At 29.7% G+C, this 18,755-nt stretch overlaps 1 protein-coding gene across 1 annotated transcript; it reads right to left on the reverse strand.

Moving 5' to 3' along the window:
* Nucleotides 1–8,637: 8,637 nt before the first annotated feature.
* Nucleotides 8,638–10,207, reverse strand: XND1 (xylem NAC domain 1). The gene is made up of 3 exons (XM_022040874.2): nucleotides 9,790–10,207; nucleotides 9,150–9,421; nucleotides 8,638–9,049 (listed from the first exon to the last, which is right to left on the reverse strand). Exons 1-3 carry the CDS (start codon nucleotides 9,950–9,952, stop codon nucleotides 8,930–8,932), a joined length of 555 nt encoding a protein of 184 aa, XP_021896566.1. The 5' UTR covers nucleotides 9,953–10,207; the 3' UTR covers nucleotides 8,638–8,929.
* Nucleotides 10,208–18,755: the final 8,548 nt, after the last annotated feature.

Genomic DNA, 18,755 nt, shown 5'->3' on the forward strand with positions numbered 1-18,755 from the left:
ATTTTTTCTTTATTTTTTCTGAAAATCAAAACTTAGTTATAAAAACACATAAATTAAATAATTTTAAGTAAATCCTAAAAATATGTTGAATTAAAATATCAAATTAAACAGTTAATGGCCTTAGGACCCGAATAAATAAGAGTTTTACACAACTACATTTGAGCACGAAGGTGACAAGGTGTTACAATAGCCATGGCATTCTTTAGTTCTATATTATGTGAAACATCCATGTTTGTAGGGGGGATCTCTCTAGCCTCCCTAATAGTGGTCTAAAATCGACATCATATGTTGAAGTTTTAGCATATGTGTCGAATCCATATGTGTTTAATGAATTTGTAAGTGTCGTTGATTTTGTATGTGCTCAATGTTTCCATATGTGTTCAGTGATTTCGTATTCATAAATTTGTAAAAATGTTCATTATAAGTTCTAAATTGGTACACTATAAAATTAAGAAAATTTGAAAGTTTATGCATAAAAACTCAAAAGTTAAACTTGAGATAAAAGGGAAAATTATAGTAGAATCCTGAAACTCAGGTAAAACAAATTTCATAACAATTTCAAATAAAATTTTTAAATGTTATAAAAAAAAATGTTAGTGACATATACAATTTCGAAATAGAGTTTTTAAAAATAGTCTAAAAGTTAAGTAAAGATTTATAAGCAGAAAACAAATAAAATAAATTAGTAACCATACTTACAGTTAAATTATAAAGGGATTGAAATTTAAAGAATAACACGAGTATCTTAAGTATTCCCTTATATGTGAATTCTATCTTAAATTTAATGTTTTCAGTATAATGCTTTTACATTTGTGGTTGACTCACTACTTCCTTCTTACTGAGTCTATAAAACTCACCTCAATTCACACCTCCATCTTTGATCAAGAAAATTATGAGCAATCCCATGACCAGTAAGGGCAGTGAAGAGATTTTCTTTTGAGTATTTTGGAAACCTACTGTGAGGTTGATTAAACTTTCAAAACTTAACTTATTATTGTTTTATAAAGATGATGCCTCATGTATTTTTCTAAAATTTATATGTATTATTTCAAGGGATGAAAATGATAGAATTAAAATCCATTGTATCAAGTGTGAACTAAATTAGAAGTATATTTACGGAATTATGCACATTGATGTCCGTAGTTCCACTAGAATGTAGGACGTTACATAAATTATGCAAAAAGAGTAGTTTATTCCCATATATTATCTATTAATACAAGAAAATTGGTTAAGATTTATCTCAATTTTAAGTTCTTATCATTGAATCCCTTCTTCCTCCTTTGTGTTCATCAAGAGCTTCCTCTAAAACTTTCATAGAAAAATAAATCTATGATTTATGAGGTTAATATTTATAGTGTTCATTAAATAGTAGTGTTGGCAAAGTCTAGGACAGTCTACGAGGAGGGTGAATTAGATTATTAAAATTTTAGGCTTTTAGGCACACTTCCCAACTCTTTCTTTTACACAATTTTTTGGACTAGAATAGATAAGCTACTTGAAATATATTTATCTTCACTATTTAATTGTGCGAGAATTAATAAGACTTAATGAATTTGTTTATATTACTTAAGTAACCCAGAAGGTAAAGATGATATACACAAGTGAGTATGACGAAGAATGTGTTAAAGATTAATTTAGAAATTATAGTTTATATTATTTATTAGTTTGAATTCAAATATGATTTATATTTTAATTAGATTTAGTTTGTGTTTATTTTTTAAATATCATATAATTAATATGAGTTTATCTTTTAGGAGTTTTTATTCATGTTTATCTTTTAAGATAGTAGCAGCATATTTTTAGAAAATTTGATTTATATGTAAACCTATTTAAAGGCACATTAAGTTATTAGTTTTTGAGTTAGTGAAGTCAATAAAAATTTAAGCTTTATTAACCTGAAAATCTCCAATAGTATAAAAGCTTTTATTGGTCATAAGTATGAGAGAAACAAAAATAGAGAAAACAAGTTTCATACATTAAATATACCTTCAAACACTTTTCCTTTAGCTTCATCTCATATTTCATAAGAAAAAATTACCAATTATAGGTTGTGAAAATATAAACATATAATGTTTTAATTTGCGGGATGTTATTGAAAATGATGGTGAACTTCCACCATTGAAATCTCATCCAATTGCAGTTCAACTGAAGAGTCATAATGAAGAAAAATTCAAGAAGTACAAAGCAAACATTTGCTTGTACTCTTCAGTTTCTAAAGTGATTTTCACTAGTATCATAACTTATGAAACTCTAAAAGAGATATGAGATTTGATTAAAACTGAGTTTTTGAGCAACGACCGAACTCGGTTAATACAAGTTTTGAATCTTAAAAGAGAATTTGAGATTCATAAAATAAAGGAATAAGAAGGAATTAAGGAATATGTTAACAAGCTCATAACAATTGTTAGCAAAATTAGATTTTTTGGTGAAGAGTTTTTCGATAGTAGAAATTGAAAAAATTCTTATGTAGTAGATAAGTTTTAGTTAAAGATTTCATCACTTGAAGATTCTAAGGATCTCTATAAAATTATAGTTGCAGAATTAATTAATATTTTGCAAGCCATGGAGCAAAGAAGAGCAATGAGAGATAAAAACCAATAGAGGGAGCCTTTATTGCTAAGATGTCAAATAAGTCTTCATAAACATCAAGAAGGAAAAAATTTCCACCACGCGAAGTATGCAAGAAAAACAATCATGATGAAAAGGATTGTTAGCATAAAGGTAAATTACAATATTTTCATTGTAAAAGATTTGGGTATATACAAAAAATTTATAGGTAGAAGAATGAGCAAATAAGTTTTGGTCAAGAAAAAGAATCTTTTTTAAAAAAATTGGAGAGAAGTGCTCCGAGAGAATTAATAACGGATTTTGAGGAGAAATGCATCAATAATTTAATTTTGATGAGAAGTGCATCAATAATTAGAGATTAGTGAGAAGTGCATCAACAATTGAAAAGAAATGCTTCAAAATATGAAGATTAAACAAGACATATTGGAGAAATGTGCTCCAACAAAACAAATTTAGTGATTATAATTTCTACATTAAGTGAGAGTGTTGAAAATTAATATACAAATCATAATTTATTTTATTTATTAGTTTGAATTCAAATAGGGTTATCTTTCAATTAGATTTATCTCATGTTTATTTTTTAAATATCATGTAATTAGTTAGATTTTATGACGCGGGAGATATGAGGAGGATCGAATCTACTCCTGAAAATCTACTCAACGTATTCAATATCGAAACAATAACCACCTAGAATAAAATCAATCCCTCTAACTAAATTAACAATCCTAAAAGGAAAGCAAAAACAAAGACTAAGAAAATAAAATAAGGAAAGAAAAAATGCCACGGACTTACCGATAAGTTGATCCCCGCTCCTTGGCTCAACAAAACTTCTGAAGACTCCTACTTCCTGAAGAACTTGAAGAAGCTAATTTTAACAAAAATGCTAAAAGAAAAAAAAGCTGAAGCTCTCAAGAATTCTCTCAAATTTATTCTCAAATATGTGTTTTACATCTTAGGGGCAAATGTCTATTTATAGCCTTTTTGGACCAATCTAGATGAGTACAAAAATTTTAAGATAATTAATAAAATAATATCCTAGATAAAATTCTATCTTAATCTAGGATAAATACAAAATAAAATAATTATTCTATCCTAAATAAATTAATTAAATAATCTTAAGGGATATACTTATATTAAAATAATATTTAATTTAAAATTCATTTTTATCCCATGTGAAATTCATTAAAAAAAACATGCAAAAATTAATTTTATCACATGGGTTTTAAAAAATGGGTCCCCAAACCTTTTTAAAAGGGTTTTAAAATAAAAATAAATATTAAATAATATTTTAAAATAAAGAAAGAGAGGGTTGGCCAGTTAGGCTACTCGAATGGGTTAGGTCGGCTAGTCCGTGCGAGTTGCGCTGGAGAAAGCTCGCTGAAATCGCGAGCTAGCAGGCTTGGTCCCTTGGGCTGTCTGTGACCTGACCTGCAAACTTGTTTGCATGGGCGGTCGAGTGGGATCTCGAGTTGCGAGTTGCGTGCGGGCGAGCGATCCCAGGTGCACACATGCCCAGTGATCGTGCGCATACCGCTCAAGTCTTGCACGTTTGTGGCAGTGGGACGTGTGGGTGTTCTTGGCCACATGCTCGCTTGGTGTTTCACGCGTGTGAGCTATTCACCTGTACGGGCGGATCGCCATGCTTGTCACTCATGTGCCATAAGTAATTTACTCATGCCATATGTGTCTTCCATCTTCGCGCCAGGCTTTGAACCTCCCTTTGTGCTTCGTCATTGATCACGTTGCTTACCCAATCTTGGACAAACAAGTTGAAAATTCCTTGAAGCTTACAGGCCCGACTTCGGGTAATTAGGCCTAATCTGTCGATGACTTCAGAGTCCTGCGCGTTCTCTTCTTTTATCGGCATATCCTTCGTGATGGTTTCACGTTAGTTTATCTTTTAGGAGTTTTACTCCATTTTGATCGTTCAAGATAGAGGTAGCTTCTTTTTAGGAATTTTGATTTATATGTAAGGTTATTTAAAGACACATTAAGTTGTCAATTTTTGAGTTAGTAAAATCAATAAAATTTAAGTTTTCTTCTCCTAGAAAACCCAATATAATGCATATGATCAATTCAATATGTATATATGTGATTTCAGTAGTAATGTGATATCTTGAAATGATAAACAATAATTTATAGGAAAGAGAGAGCAAACTCTTTTATAGAAGTTTAGCTATAACATTGTTCCTACGTCTTCTTTCTCAAGCCAACTACTTATGTTTAATCTTTCTCCAAAGTATTGTAAAAGGCTAATTAGTCATGATCTCTAGTTCACTAATAATTCATGTTCCCTTGAATACTGTAGCTTATCTATCAAGGTGCGAATCTCATTTAACACTTATGTTCTATCGAATATTACAACTTATTTATAAAGTTGCCAAGCTCACCTATCACTTTGATTCCACACAATACTATAATTTGTCTATCAATGTTTCACACTCACCTATCATTTTTGTTCCACCAATATTATAATTTGTCTATCAAAGTGTCAAATTCACATTTGTCTTATGTTCTTTAACAATATGGTTACAAAAGGTTTCCATAAACCATCATTATGATGTTCAAAATAAGGCTTGACTTGTGAATGTTACGCACAAACTTTTATCCCCTTTTTTTAATGTTTTTTAATTGTACTGAAAAATTGTGTTTGAAATTGAGATTTTACACAGTAACATTGATGTGTTACTGAAGTATATTTTAAGGCATGATGTATCTTGTCAATTCCCCATTTCATGATTTTGGGGTTAGGTATCTTATTGGGAATCCTAAATTCTTATACTTGATTCATGACCAATGAAAGTTGAATATGGAGAAATTTTGCATATTAAATTCTTAAGAATATAAAAGAAAATCTATTTTGATTGAAATAATGGTTTTGAATAAACCTGTCATGCTTACCTCATTTTTTTAAGCATGCATTAATTATCAACTAAGTACTTATGTCAATTTGAATATTGAATGGATTTGTATGCATGATATAATGAAAAAGGATATTATTAGTTTAAATGAGGAAGATTTCAATTAGTCTTTTCTTCAGTCAAAAGAAAGTCAAATTCTATGAAAATTATTGGTACAGAAAGAAGAATCAATGGTTTAAACTCTTTCGATTCTATTCTCATTTTAAGCATTAAAATGATTTAATAGCTCACATTCACTTAAAGATCTGAAACTAAACATTTGTTTCAATAGAGTGGTTCTTAAGATATTTGTTTCTTCTAAAACAATTATTGTGAAGATAATTAATACATGATCATATCATATCTTGAATTAGTAATTAAAATCAGTTATGAGACATATGTCCTCAATGTGAATTTATTATCGTTGGGATGTTCATGCCCTAAAATCATGTTAGGAGATGATAAGGAGAATTATATTCAATCTTTAAATTTAGTCATTTGATAAGAATCTAAAAAAAAAAAATTCATGCTTTTTATTATTTTCTGGTAGTTTGTTCTAACTTTATTGTGAGAATTTATTAGCCTAAATTAAAAATATCTATACTGTTAATAAGTGCCTCAACACTTTCCATCAGATATTATTTTTCAACTTAAATTCTTTTAAATAAGGACCACTAGATGATTTGGTGTATAACTTCATCATAAATAAGTTAATAATGACTCCCATTCTTTTTTAACATAAAATTTTATTTTGTAGAGTTATTGCTTTGTATCAATCGTGTTGTGACAATCTGCAATTTCAGGACTCGTTGGTATTGTTGGTAGAAGATTCATCACAAAGGCATTAAGCTTGCCTAAACTCAATTGGGAAGTATTTTCAATTAAGCTCATCATGTGGTCATTATTATTCAATATTTGAATAAGTTGACCTGTTGATTCCTTCAATCTCATGTTATCACTACTCTCCATGAGTTTTGCTCTAGAGCTGGTCAAGTAGGGACTCTATACAAAAATAGTTTTTTTCTGCTTAAAGATTTATCTTGTATTCTCATATACATGCAAAGGATATAACAAAAAGGCATACAAAATGACAAAGAAAATTAATAACAATTGATAATAAAAAAGACCTTGGTTGCATATTCACTAAATTTTTTATTCTCTTTTTCATTAAAAACACATTTATTTATAATAAATTATAATAAATGTTCCCTTAGACAAATTTATGACTTGATCCTTACAACTTTGACTTAAATTGATGCATTGCCTTGAATTTACATATGAATGTTTAGTTGTTTCCCTTTTCAAATCTCAATATTTTCCCCTTTTATCTATTTTTTGTTTTGTTTAATTTATTTTTAAATTATTATTATTAAGAACAAAATTTAAAATTTTGAAAACATCAAACCTAGTTTTTGTTTCCTCTTTTTCTGTTTTAAAATTTCTTCTCAAAGAAATATTTAACTTAGAACTCGTACTTTTTGTTTTTTCCTCTCTTTTTTTTATTAAAGTCTGTCATTTATAAAAAAATTTGAACTTTTTCTTTGTTTAACTCTTTGTCTTTTTAAAAAAAAAAATTTGCGCAGAATCTCCACTAAAAATTAAACATTTCCATAATCTATTTACATTCTATCAATTTTTTGTAAAAAAAAATTACATTCAATTCATAATTTTACAAATCTCAGTATAAAGATTTAAAAAACATGATATCATGTGCACTTACAACCTCATCATTTTTTATCTTAAAATATGAACCCGCAAAATATTCATAACTCTTTCCTAATAAAGAATTTCATTTTCATTTCTTTTCTGTTAGTTTTTAATATGCAACCAAGTCTTCCAAAAACATAAAAGTTACTTAACACTATAGCTAAAGTAATATGATGAAATGAAACAAGAAATACATGTAAACTGAGAACTATATGAGAAGGGACCAAAATCTAATCATGCATGCAATGTGTATTTAGGTTTTAGGATGCTCTAAGGATACTTTGGATTTCTTTTTCTTTTTTTCTTTTTTTAAAAAAAGGCAAGATTTTCTTGTTTGGGACACATGTATTTTACCCATAAGACATTCATGTAAAAAGTTGATAGAGATCTACCTCACTTTAATTGTACGCTATATCCCACAATCCTAAAAGAACGAATTCTTATTATTCTAGGTTGAGATTGATGTAAATAACTAATATAATGGAAAATGAAAAAATTAAGATATAAGGATAATCATGGTAAGAACACAAGAAGAGAAACTAAACTTAATCAAATATAAATAGAAATTAAATAACCAAAATAAAAAAATATGCATGTCATTTCAAATGACTCTGCTAAAATCATCAAATTGTTATAACGAGAGTGATCATAAAGTAAATGACTTCAAAAAAATTATGAAATCTGAAAGGTAAAAAGCGTCATCACTAATTCCACTACGGGTGGAATTACATTACAATATATGGACTGATTTTTACCCAAAATTAAAAATTAAAATTTTACAACTTAGAAAGATTTTTGGCAATTACAGTGTAGATTAATTTAATTAAATGTACTATTTAAGTTCTAATTCTAATGAGATTTTTGTTGGGTTTGTTCATATATATATATATATATATATAATGGCACATGTGGGGCGTGGGAGGGCTTGCATCATAGATGACTCAATGCTTTGCACAGCAGGCACCCATTAAAAGAAAAAAACAAGAAAAAAGATAAAAATAAAGATGGGTTCCTTGGGTTTGTGATACAAGACAACTACCAAATACCATAAAAGCAGAAAAAGCTAAAAAGGCTATGGAGAAGGAAATGCTCAAGCGCCCTCACAGTGCTCTCTGGGCTCCACCTCCTTCCTGCACGTGACAATCTCCTTCACTACCTCCCTCCACTCACTCCACTCATCCAATTCTCACACTAATCCATCTCTTCATATCTATATATATAATGTATATATATACACGTATGCAGACTCTGTTTCTCAATCTATTTTGATTCATCTGATCAATTTTCACCCTCTTTGTGGCTTTGATTTTTCTATATTCTTTGGCCCACTCTCACACTTGTCATAACCTGCCTTACCACCTTTTTTAAATCCCCTACTCCTGGCACTATATCTCCTGCAACTGGAGATAACTCTACTTAAGAACTATTATGAATGAATGAGCTAATATAGTATTAATTTCAATGAACAAAAAAGAGAAAACAGTACCCATTTAGAAATATATTGTACTGCTTTTGGGTAGCAACAATCATGTCTTAGTTTTGGCTAAAATGTTTCAATTTTTTGCTTGGTTAATTCCAAAATTACAAGTTACGGATACATATAGTGCAACACTAATATTGATGTCTCATGATTCTACAATTTGGAGTGCTACGGAGTCTGATGATCATGTTACTGGAGTACCACTTCCACGTTGTGTGTGTATATATATATATATATACACTAAAAGACTCACCCAAATTGAAGTGTGTGAAGGTCAATTTGGTAAGCTTATTTCATCAAGATCATCCAAAGATAAGAATACTTCATCCAAACACGAAAGCTCCGTTCCATCATCGTCCTCATAAACTCTACACACCACCCATTTACTGTAATCCTGTAAATACATGCATCAACAAGACAATATGTTAATGGGCATGCTTGTGCTGTATATATATATACATATATATATATATAGAGAGAGAGAGATTATATACTAGTGTTTTGGCACGGGCTGATCGTTTAGTAGATCTACTAGAAGAAGCAGAATCAGGAAGTCGATACTCATGCATGATCCAGTTTGTTTTGATTCCAGCGGGAGCTTCCCCAACGTAAAACACGAAATATTTTTTCATACCAACTCTCTTGCCGGAGCTTGTGATGACTGGTTCGTCGATGCCCATTGATTTCCAGTGACCGTTGCTTGTATTCCTGTTCTGTGTTCTCCGGCTGTAGAAGTACCATCTATTACCTTCCGCCAGAGCTTTACCTGCCCAATCAATGGTTTCATTTTCATTATCCGACCGCCTACTCTCATCTAAAACCTTAATTTATTCTTTTTCTACAACAACCAACAAAGAAAAAATAATTTTTTTTTAAAAAATACAGAAGATATATATATGTATATATATATCTTATTTGAATAATTGCTAATTTATTTACTCTATAAGTTCTCAGGTTTAAGCTGGACCATGTTTTCTCGTTTAAATGTTGTTTTTGTCATGTTATAATTGTTCTATTAACTAATAAATTAACGTATACATTTCTACTGAAGAATATATTGAGAGAAGAATATATGAGGAAAGGAAAGAAAAGAAAAGAGGTATTGTATAAATATATAAAATTATAATGGTATACCATCAAGCTCCCATGGATCGTAGGGATAGAGATCAAGATCAGGAATGACATCTGGGTGGCAAGGCAAGAGTGAGGCCTTACGGTGAAGGAAATGAACTACAAGTTCTTCATCCGTTGGATAAAACCGGAATCCTGGCGGCAGGTTCACATTGCCATCGCCCATCGATCTCCCCCTGTATATCTAGATGAATATATATATATATGTATATGTCAAGAGCCGAATGATATTTACAGCGTAGAAAGGTGGTTCTAAAGGTTGATATCAGGAAAAGAATGAGATAGAGGAAGAAGAAGAAGACGAATAGTGATAAGGAAGGTTTTTTGGTGGGGTGTTATTTATAGGGTAAAGAGTGGAAGAAAGAGAAAGAGAGTGACGTGAAAAAGAAGGTGCTTTCATCACTAACAACAACCCAAGCTGCTCTCTCCTTCTCGAAGGCGGCGGATAAACGAAGGAGCGCCTCTCTATATATATCTATGCTTCTTATTATGTATGTATATATATCTGTTCTTTCTGTATGTATTGTAATATTATACTTGTTATTATATATATATACGATTTATAGATATTCAAGTAAACAATGCAGCGGCACGTTACTGAAATGAATATAAAAATATAGTATATATTCCCTAAAAAAAAGAGCAGCGTGTCTATCAATTTTACTGGTTTGTTCAAAATCATAATAACCTTTTTTTATTCAATCTTCAATTCAATGCAATTTATGAAAGATTTGATGAATAAAAATTCTTTTTTAAAAAGGAATTTGAGGGTTTGATTCCAACATGGAGTCTTAATAATAAATAATAAGATAATTATTTTTTTTAGATAATATATTTTGACTTTTTTAAGAGTTTGTAAATTAATAATAAACAAAAATTTTTGTAGTTTAAAATTTTTGTAGTTTATGTTTTTTTTTAAAAATAAAATTCTTGTAACTAAAGTTCAATTCAGTAATAGAACTCAAAAAAAATGTTTTTATATTTTATTTTTTATTTTTTAATAATTTATTTCTTATTTATATGATTTTTTAAATCTATAAATTTATTTTTTATCAATTAAATAAATAAAAAAGAGATGATTTTTACAGGTTACAATTTCAGCACGACAACCAACAATTTAAAATGAAAAATTTTATGTAATTTTTGCATAGCTTTGTATTAATGTTTTGAGATTTTCGTTGTTAGTTTGTATTAGAATTTTTCAAACTAATTAGGTATTGGATTGAATATATTATATAAAAACAGTTTTGATTTTCATCCTAATTCATACTTCTAAAAAAAATGAAAAATGCTTTCTATATCTAAATTAGAATAATATATATGTATATGGAGTGATGATCATCACACACACTTCATGCTTATATCATGCACCTGCTGTCATCCACGTGGCAAACATGAAAATGGGTTTGGTCGTGGACCATGTTAAGGGGATGGACCCAGTTACTTGTTATAAGGCTTGGATTGTGTCCATGTACCAATAACAATAATTTGGGTAACATTATATATATATCTATATGCATCTCCCCAAACTTGGCAATCAATTATTTTGTTTTTCTTTTTTTTGGTTGATCAGATCCACATCTATATATGTATTAATATAATTTTATCTACCGTTACTTTAATATTTAGAGTAGTACTTGAACTGAACTTTCTTGTTTTTAAGGACATGACCCACAATTAATACATATACATATATATATTCACATAAGGGTAATAGATGTAGTTCTTTGCTTACGTTTTCTCCAAGTTAAACATCACCTTTTGTGGCTTATCTTTTTGGGTTTTGTTTAATTCTTTTTTAATAATTATATTATATAAAAACACTGCAGGAGTATTATATATATAAGATATAATATATATATATATATATATATAAGAATATGTGCAGATTCGATGCAGGGCACTCTTATAAAAATGAGTTAGTGGGCTCAAAATGATCAATCGAAAACAAGGAACCAATCCAAGTCACCCAAAGTGACTGCTGTAAACACTCACTTAAGTGCTCCTTTTCCCCTAACACAATCACCCTCCCTTCTTCCTACTCCTTTTCCCTGCCCTTTTCTGCTAACTATTTACACTCCACAACAACAATTCCCAATGCTTTTGTATATTTTTTCATTTATTATATATGTGTTGAAAAAATTAGTATACAATTATTACAAAATAAAAATAAAATAAAATACACGCAAGATTTAATATAATTAAATAAATATATCTATATTTATAGATATAATTAAAAAAATTATTATAATAATTTAAAAGTATATCACCAATAAATTAATAATTTTATATATAAAAAAAAATTATAAGAATTTTCTAATAAAATTCTTCAAAATATACATAAAATAACTTTTAAAATAAATACAAAATATTCTTTCATGATAAATATAAATTTTTCAGTATAAATATGAAATATTACAAAAACTAAAATATTTTCATAATCAAACCAAATCAACAATATGTTTACATATATAGAAACCATCTCTTACAATATAAATAATTAATTAAATTATTTTTATGAACTTAAATTTTTAGTTTAATTACAAGTTTAATCAAAATTTTGGTGTGTTCTATTTCTATTAAAAATAATTATGCACAAAACATTTAGTGAGTATGTACTTAATCCATGTTTTTAACCTCTTGCACGTATAGTTTTCGAATAATTAATTTAATAACTGCTTAATGACATTTATAAATCTTTATATCTACAGAACTATTGTATTAGACATAAGCATTAGTTCATAAAGTAGATAATTTATGAATTCAAACCCAGTTCCCAAGAGAACGAAAAAATCACAGAAGGTATTAATATGTAAAATTTATATTTCCATGATATTGTAACATTATATATATACACACATGATTTGATCATAAAAATTTAATAGAACTCTAAAATTCAATTATTAGAGAAGATCCTGATTCACGATCATAAAAGCACACAGAGACACACACACAGAATCTGGATTTGATAAGAATCTTAAGATTCCTGTGCTTTGTCCAAATGTATTTTGACCAAATAAAAGACCAACAGTTTATGTATACTTAATTATGTATATACATATATATCTATGTAAGCTACTAGTTTTTCAGATAACGTCTTCACTCTGATTAATATTCTGCACTAAGTCTAGCATGGACCACAATGATATATATATCTCTATAGTCGATCGGCTCTGCTTAATCTGTACTGTGTACGTGATGTTACCATCAGAGTTAGTGAGTGTACGTGTGCTTATCTATATCCCCAACTTAAAAGATAATATTGTCAAGAGCCTTTTTAACACAATTATAATCAAATTGAAATTTGAATTTTCAATTGAAAATTACGTGGAGAACCAAATTATTTTTTATCATATATAATTTTCAAAGAAAAATGCAGAAATTAAGTAAATATTAAAGTAGTATACAACTTAAAAAATTATATTTTTATAATAATTTGTGAAAATATAATATCTTATAATTAGATAAAAATAATTATTTAGTTGTTTATTATATTTTAATTCTAATCAGTTACATAATATGATTCACTTCACATATTTAAGATTTATTTAGATTTTCAAACCGGTTCATAAAATTTGAATTATTTTATTACTCAACGGAATTGAACTCTAAAATTAGAATTCTAAATCTGTTAACTGCAAATATATTGTTCTGAGATATTACATTAATTAATTATATTTTAAAAAGAAGATATTATGAGAAAAAGACTGATTAATTACAAGTTGAATGACAAGAAAGACCCTATATATATCTATATAATGTTGATATGAAATGTATGCATATAATATTTATCTAGTATATTAATTATTAAAATAATTAATTAAATAGAATAATTATCATATGGTTTGTGGCCCTTTGCTAAGAAAGGAAAGAGATTTTAAATTTAATAGTTGATTAGTCATGTCCTACCGGCACATGTGAAATGACTCATTTTCTGGTATACTTCAATCTCATCAACTTGTACCAAACTCACTCACTCACTCTATTAATTAACTAACCGACCATCTCTTAATCATAATTCTTTGCTCACAAGATGCTAATTAATTAATCAAATCCTCCTAACAATTCATTATATATATAAATAAATATCCTAAATTTATTTAAATTCTATTAATATTATCTCCAAGGTTTCCCATTCATGACCATGTGTTTTTAGTGTTGTTTCGAATTAATTTAAAATTACAACCACGTACTTTAATATTGACTATCCTCCTAGTAATAATGAAAATTAAGGACATATTTTGAATACAATATAATGGTTCAAGCATTAGAAAAGTTTATAGTACGTCACGTAGAAATTAAAATCCATATCAGATTATGGTTATAGATCTAGCAAGACAAATATTCCAGTCATTGTGAGAGGTGCATAATGATGTAGAACAAGATCATTAATTTAAGGCGCTATGTATTGAGAAGAAATGATTATAAAGGAGTCTCTAAATCTCAAAGTACAATAATTTTATGATATTTAAATTTGTAGATGATAGCTGCAACACCCTGCCCATCTCTGTGCTTAATTGAGTTGGAAAAACTCTATTTATTCAGGTCTTTAAAATGTATTAAACTCATTTAATTAACTCTACAAATTATTATCATAATTCGTGAATTATATCTATTTTCAATTATTTTAATTTTTATTTTTAATTAATTCTATTTAAGTTTATTTTAATTGTATTAATTTTATTTTTATTTTTATTTCAGTACAATTAAAAATAAATTTTGAAAAAAGGGCAAAACAAGCGAAATCCTGCAAGAAAGGGGAGCTGTCCGCGTGAGCGCCAATACAGTGTGCGTGTGCACACGCGCACAACAGGTGCGGGATGTGCGCACAGCGTGCACATCCCATCCACACACATAGTACGGGGTCAACCTTGCGTGTGCTTGACACACAGAGGCGGGTCGTCCGCGCGTCACCTTGCGCACGAACAGGCACCCCACACTGTGCCCGCGCCCGTCTGCGTAGCAGGCTTACACTGATAGGCCCCTATGTGCATAGGGCCTGCGTGCAGTAGGCCTACAAGCGTGGTGCCCAGTGCGCTTAAGCCCTGGGAGTGCCACAGGGAAGGCTGTATGCCTGCTGTAAGCCGTGCGGGCCACTGCCACCTCGGGCAGCGCACTGCCATCACATCGCATGGCACAAAGCTATCGCTAGCGAAAGAGATTTTTCTCTCTCGATTTTCATGCTGAACATCTTTTTCCTCTCTCTTTTCACTGGATTTTACCACTTTGTGCAAATTTGCAGGCTTTCAATTTTTATAAATAGGAGCCTTTCCTTCCCATTAGAACCACACTTCCATTCTTCCACCTTTCATGACTTAAAGAGAGAAAGAGAGAGTGTGAACTAGAGAGAGAGGGAGAGGAAGGAAAGAACAACGGTGTAGAAGAAATTATTAAGGTTTCAGTAAGGAATTTAATATTCTTTAAACGTCTTAAGGGGTATTTTTAGACAAAAAAAATTGATAATATGTGATTTTACCTGTTTTGCATGTTTTTATACTTGTAGTCTAATAAGCTGAATTGCTCTTGATTTCAAGCATGCTATGTGATTTATAGACACTTGATGATTTGCATATAATAAAAATAATATGAAGTCGGTATTGTTACTTGGACAATAAAAGAAACAGCAAGAAAAGTAAAAGAAAAGTAATTTTTACATCTAACTGTTCAAACTCCAAGTCATGAAAAACTATCGTAGCAAGCAAAACTTGATAGAATTGTGTTTCACAACTAGAGAGAACACTTCGTTGAAGTTAATCCCTTCTCTTTGAGTAAAGCCTTTAGTTATTAACTAAGCCTTTTATCGAGGTGCTTCCATTCTTGGAGTTTCTTCCTTCTTCTTGAATACCCATTTGCAGCCTATTACCTTTTGTCCCTCTAGTAATGACAAGATTTGAAGTCTGATTCATGTGAAGTGACTCAATTTCCTCATCCATAACACTAACCTACTGATCTGTATCTGAACTAGAAATAACTTCCTTGAAACTATCAGGTTCCTAAATATCAACTATATCTGCAACTGATAAGGCATATGCAATAAAATTTTTATACCTTTGTGGTGGTCTAATATATCTTTTCTCCTTGCCTATTTTAATATTATATGGTTATTGTTGATCAAGTGCACCATCATCACCTTATTGATTAAGATTTACACCTCATTCTCTGGATTATTAGAGTATCAACCTCTAGTTCTACTTATTCTCTAACACCGTGATCTGATTGTGCTACTACTTTTTCATTTTAATTTTCTAATGAAGCAAACTCATTAAATATCACATCTCTACTAATAACTAATCTTGGATACTTTGGACCACTACACCAAAACTTGTAACCTCTCACTCCATATGCCTACCTTAGAAATATGCATTTCATTGCCCTTGGCTCAAGCTTACCATCCCTTACATAAACATAAGCATGACAACTAAGCACTATCAACTTAGAATAATCACTAGGTGAACCAGACCATACCTCAAAAAGAGTTTTGCACTCAATAGTTGTAGATGGAGATTTATTATCAAATAAACAAACAATATTAACAGTTTCGATCCAAAATTCCTATACTAAACCTGAATGTGACAACGTGCTTCATCCTTTATCATAAAATATCTTATACATGTGTTTTTCAATACCATTCTATTATTGTGTTCCTACACAAGTGTGATGCTTTACTATACCTTCTTTATTGCAAAATCATTAAATGCATAATTGCGAAATTCTAACCAATTTTCATTTTTAAGACACTTGACTTTCTTTTTTGTATACTTCTTAATAATGGTCTTCTAACTAAAAAAAGTTGAAAACTTCTCATTTCTTGACTTTATAAAATAACCCAAACTATTCAAGAGTAGTCATCAATCAAAGTCATGAAGTACCTAGCACCACTTTTGGAGGAAATTCTGTTTGGAGCCCATCAGAATGGATCTAATCCAACTTATCTATGATCTTATGCACTAACTTTTTTATTGAACTTCACCCTAGTCTATTTGCCAACCACACAATGCTACGAAAAAACTATGGCTTCCTCTTTATACTCATTCAACAAGTTCAATTTGCTTAAAATAAATAACCCTTTGTCACTCATATGGCCTAGAAGCAAATGCCACAACTTAGTTTGATTTTGATCACTGCTCCTTAATGGTATAACAACTTCCCCTAAAACTATACTGTTTTGAAGAATATACAATTTAGACTCCAAATTATATTTCATAAATACCATAGAGCCTTTACAAACTTTAAGAACACCATTCATGGTATCTATAACCTTGAAACTTTAGTGTAGAAAGAAAAATCAGGTTCTCTTTATCTATAGAACATGTCAACATTCAATAGTTTTAAAAATTCCATCAAACATTCTCAATCTAATGTTACCAATCTTGACTACAGATATTAGACTATCATTTTCTTTATACACAGTATCACTCATTAGTTTATAAGTAACAAAGCAATGTTTGTGTGGATATATATGGAATGGAGCACTAGAAAAAAAACCTAAGAGTTTTTTTCATGATTCAAAATCACAGATAAAATTTTTCTAGTAGTAATATTATCACTATCACAAGAATTATTAATGTCAACAATATTTGCAGAATTCTGTAGCTTCTTTCCTTTTTTCTCTTTCAACTTAAGACAATATCTCCTAAAGTGACCATGCTCCCACACTCAAATTAGTTTGCTTTCTTAGATCTAGATTTTGATATGCCTTTTGAATTCTTCTTCATTTATGTTCTACCCTTAGTCACCAAACTCTCTTTTTATTTTATTTTTAAAAAAGTTCTTTTCAACTCATTTGATTTTAGTGCATTACTAATGTTATCCAGTGAGATGTTATCTTTCCCATACAACAGAGTATCAATAAAAATCTTAAAAGAGGATGACTATGAACAGAATATAATTAAAGCCCGATCCTCATTATAAATCTTTATATCTGTATTATTTAGGTCCATAATAATGGAATTAAATTCATCAAGATGTTGCTTAGTGAACATACCTATACTCATTCTTATATTATATAGCATTTCTTCAAGTAAAGGCGATTTATTAGCCATTTTGTGGAGTAAAAATCTTCTAATTTCTTTCACACTATAGATGTTGAAAGTTCTCCAACAATTTCAAGTAGAACATTATTAGTTACACTCACAAGAATCACATTTAAGGCTCCCTTTTTTAGGTCTACCTTGTATGTCTCTCTCATACCCGCTAGAAATTTCTCCTCAATTGCCTTCTACAAACCTTCTAAAATCAAGAATATTTCATTCTAATCTTCTCTAAATTGAAACTCGTTCCACCATTAAACTTTTCTACATCATACTTTGTGGAAGATGAAGATGTAATCTGAAAACCCTAGATTGTGCACAAAGCTAAAATAAATAAACGGAACATCACCACTAGTAAGAAACAACCGCATATAAGGAAATGCCATCACATGTAAAAGCACCGTGCATGGATACAAAAATTGTTTTTGCTGCCTCTATATGCAAACATTGTTGCACCAAATTGTCACGTGCATTACCGTTATGCATAGAGAGTCGTTATTGCGCGTAAACTCCATCACACATAGAAAACCACTATCATAGGTAAGATCATCACATGCACAAGAAAAGAAATTGTTGAGCATTCCTTGTTTGGATTTGTCTTCGCGGGATTGATTTATTTGTGCGCTAATCACTACCGCTTTATGGTTGTGCTGCTATTCAGACGGGATCGATTTTTTCCCTCTCTCTTAGCTTGATTATGAACTTTTCTCTGATACTGATTATTGTAAAAATTAATCTTAATTATGCATACAACCACACAAAGTAAAAGGAAAAACAAAGAAAAGACACAAAACTTAAGTGGTTCGACAGGATGCCTATATCCAGGAGCAAAACTAAAAAGAAAATTTTCCATTATGATGAAATATGAGAGTACAATTGCTAATATAATTATAAACCTTTATATACATAAATTACTATAGTTTTTTCTAAAATATTTCA

The sequence above is a fragment of the Carica papaya genome, chromosome 6, assembly GCF_054855325.1.
Source record: "Carica papaya isolate Zhongbai chromosome 6, ASM5485532v1, whole genome shotgun sequence".
In the NCBI taxonomy this organism is placed as follows: Eukaryota; Viridiplantae; Streptophyta; class Magnoliopsida; order Brassicales; family Caricaceae; genus Carica; species Carica papaya.

Bases quoted from the DNA above. Each gene is read 5' to 3' on its own strand.
- XND1 (XM_022040874.2), bottom strand. From the start codon at position 9,952: ATGGGCGATGGCAATGTGAACCTGCCGCCAGGATTCCGGTTTTATCCA. The intron at 9,422-9,789 runs GTATACCATTAT...TTGATTGGGCAG, and splicing joins CGATCCATGGGAGCTTGATG to GTAAAGCTCTGGCGGAAGGT. The intron at 9,050-9,149 runs GTATATAATCTC...ATGTATTTACAG, and splicing joins CAGCCCGTGCCAAAACACTA to GATTACAGTAAATGGGTGGT.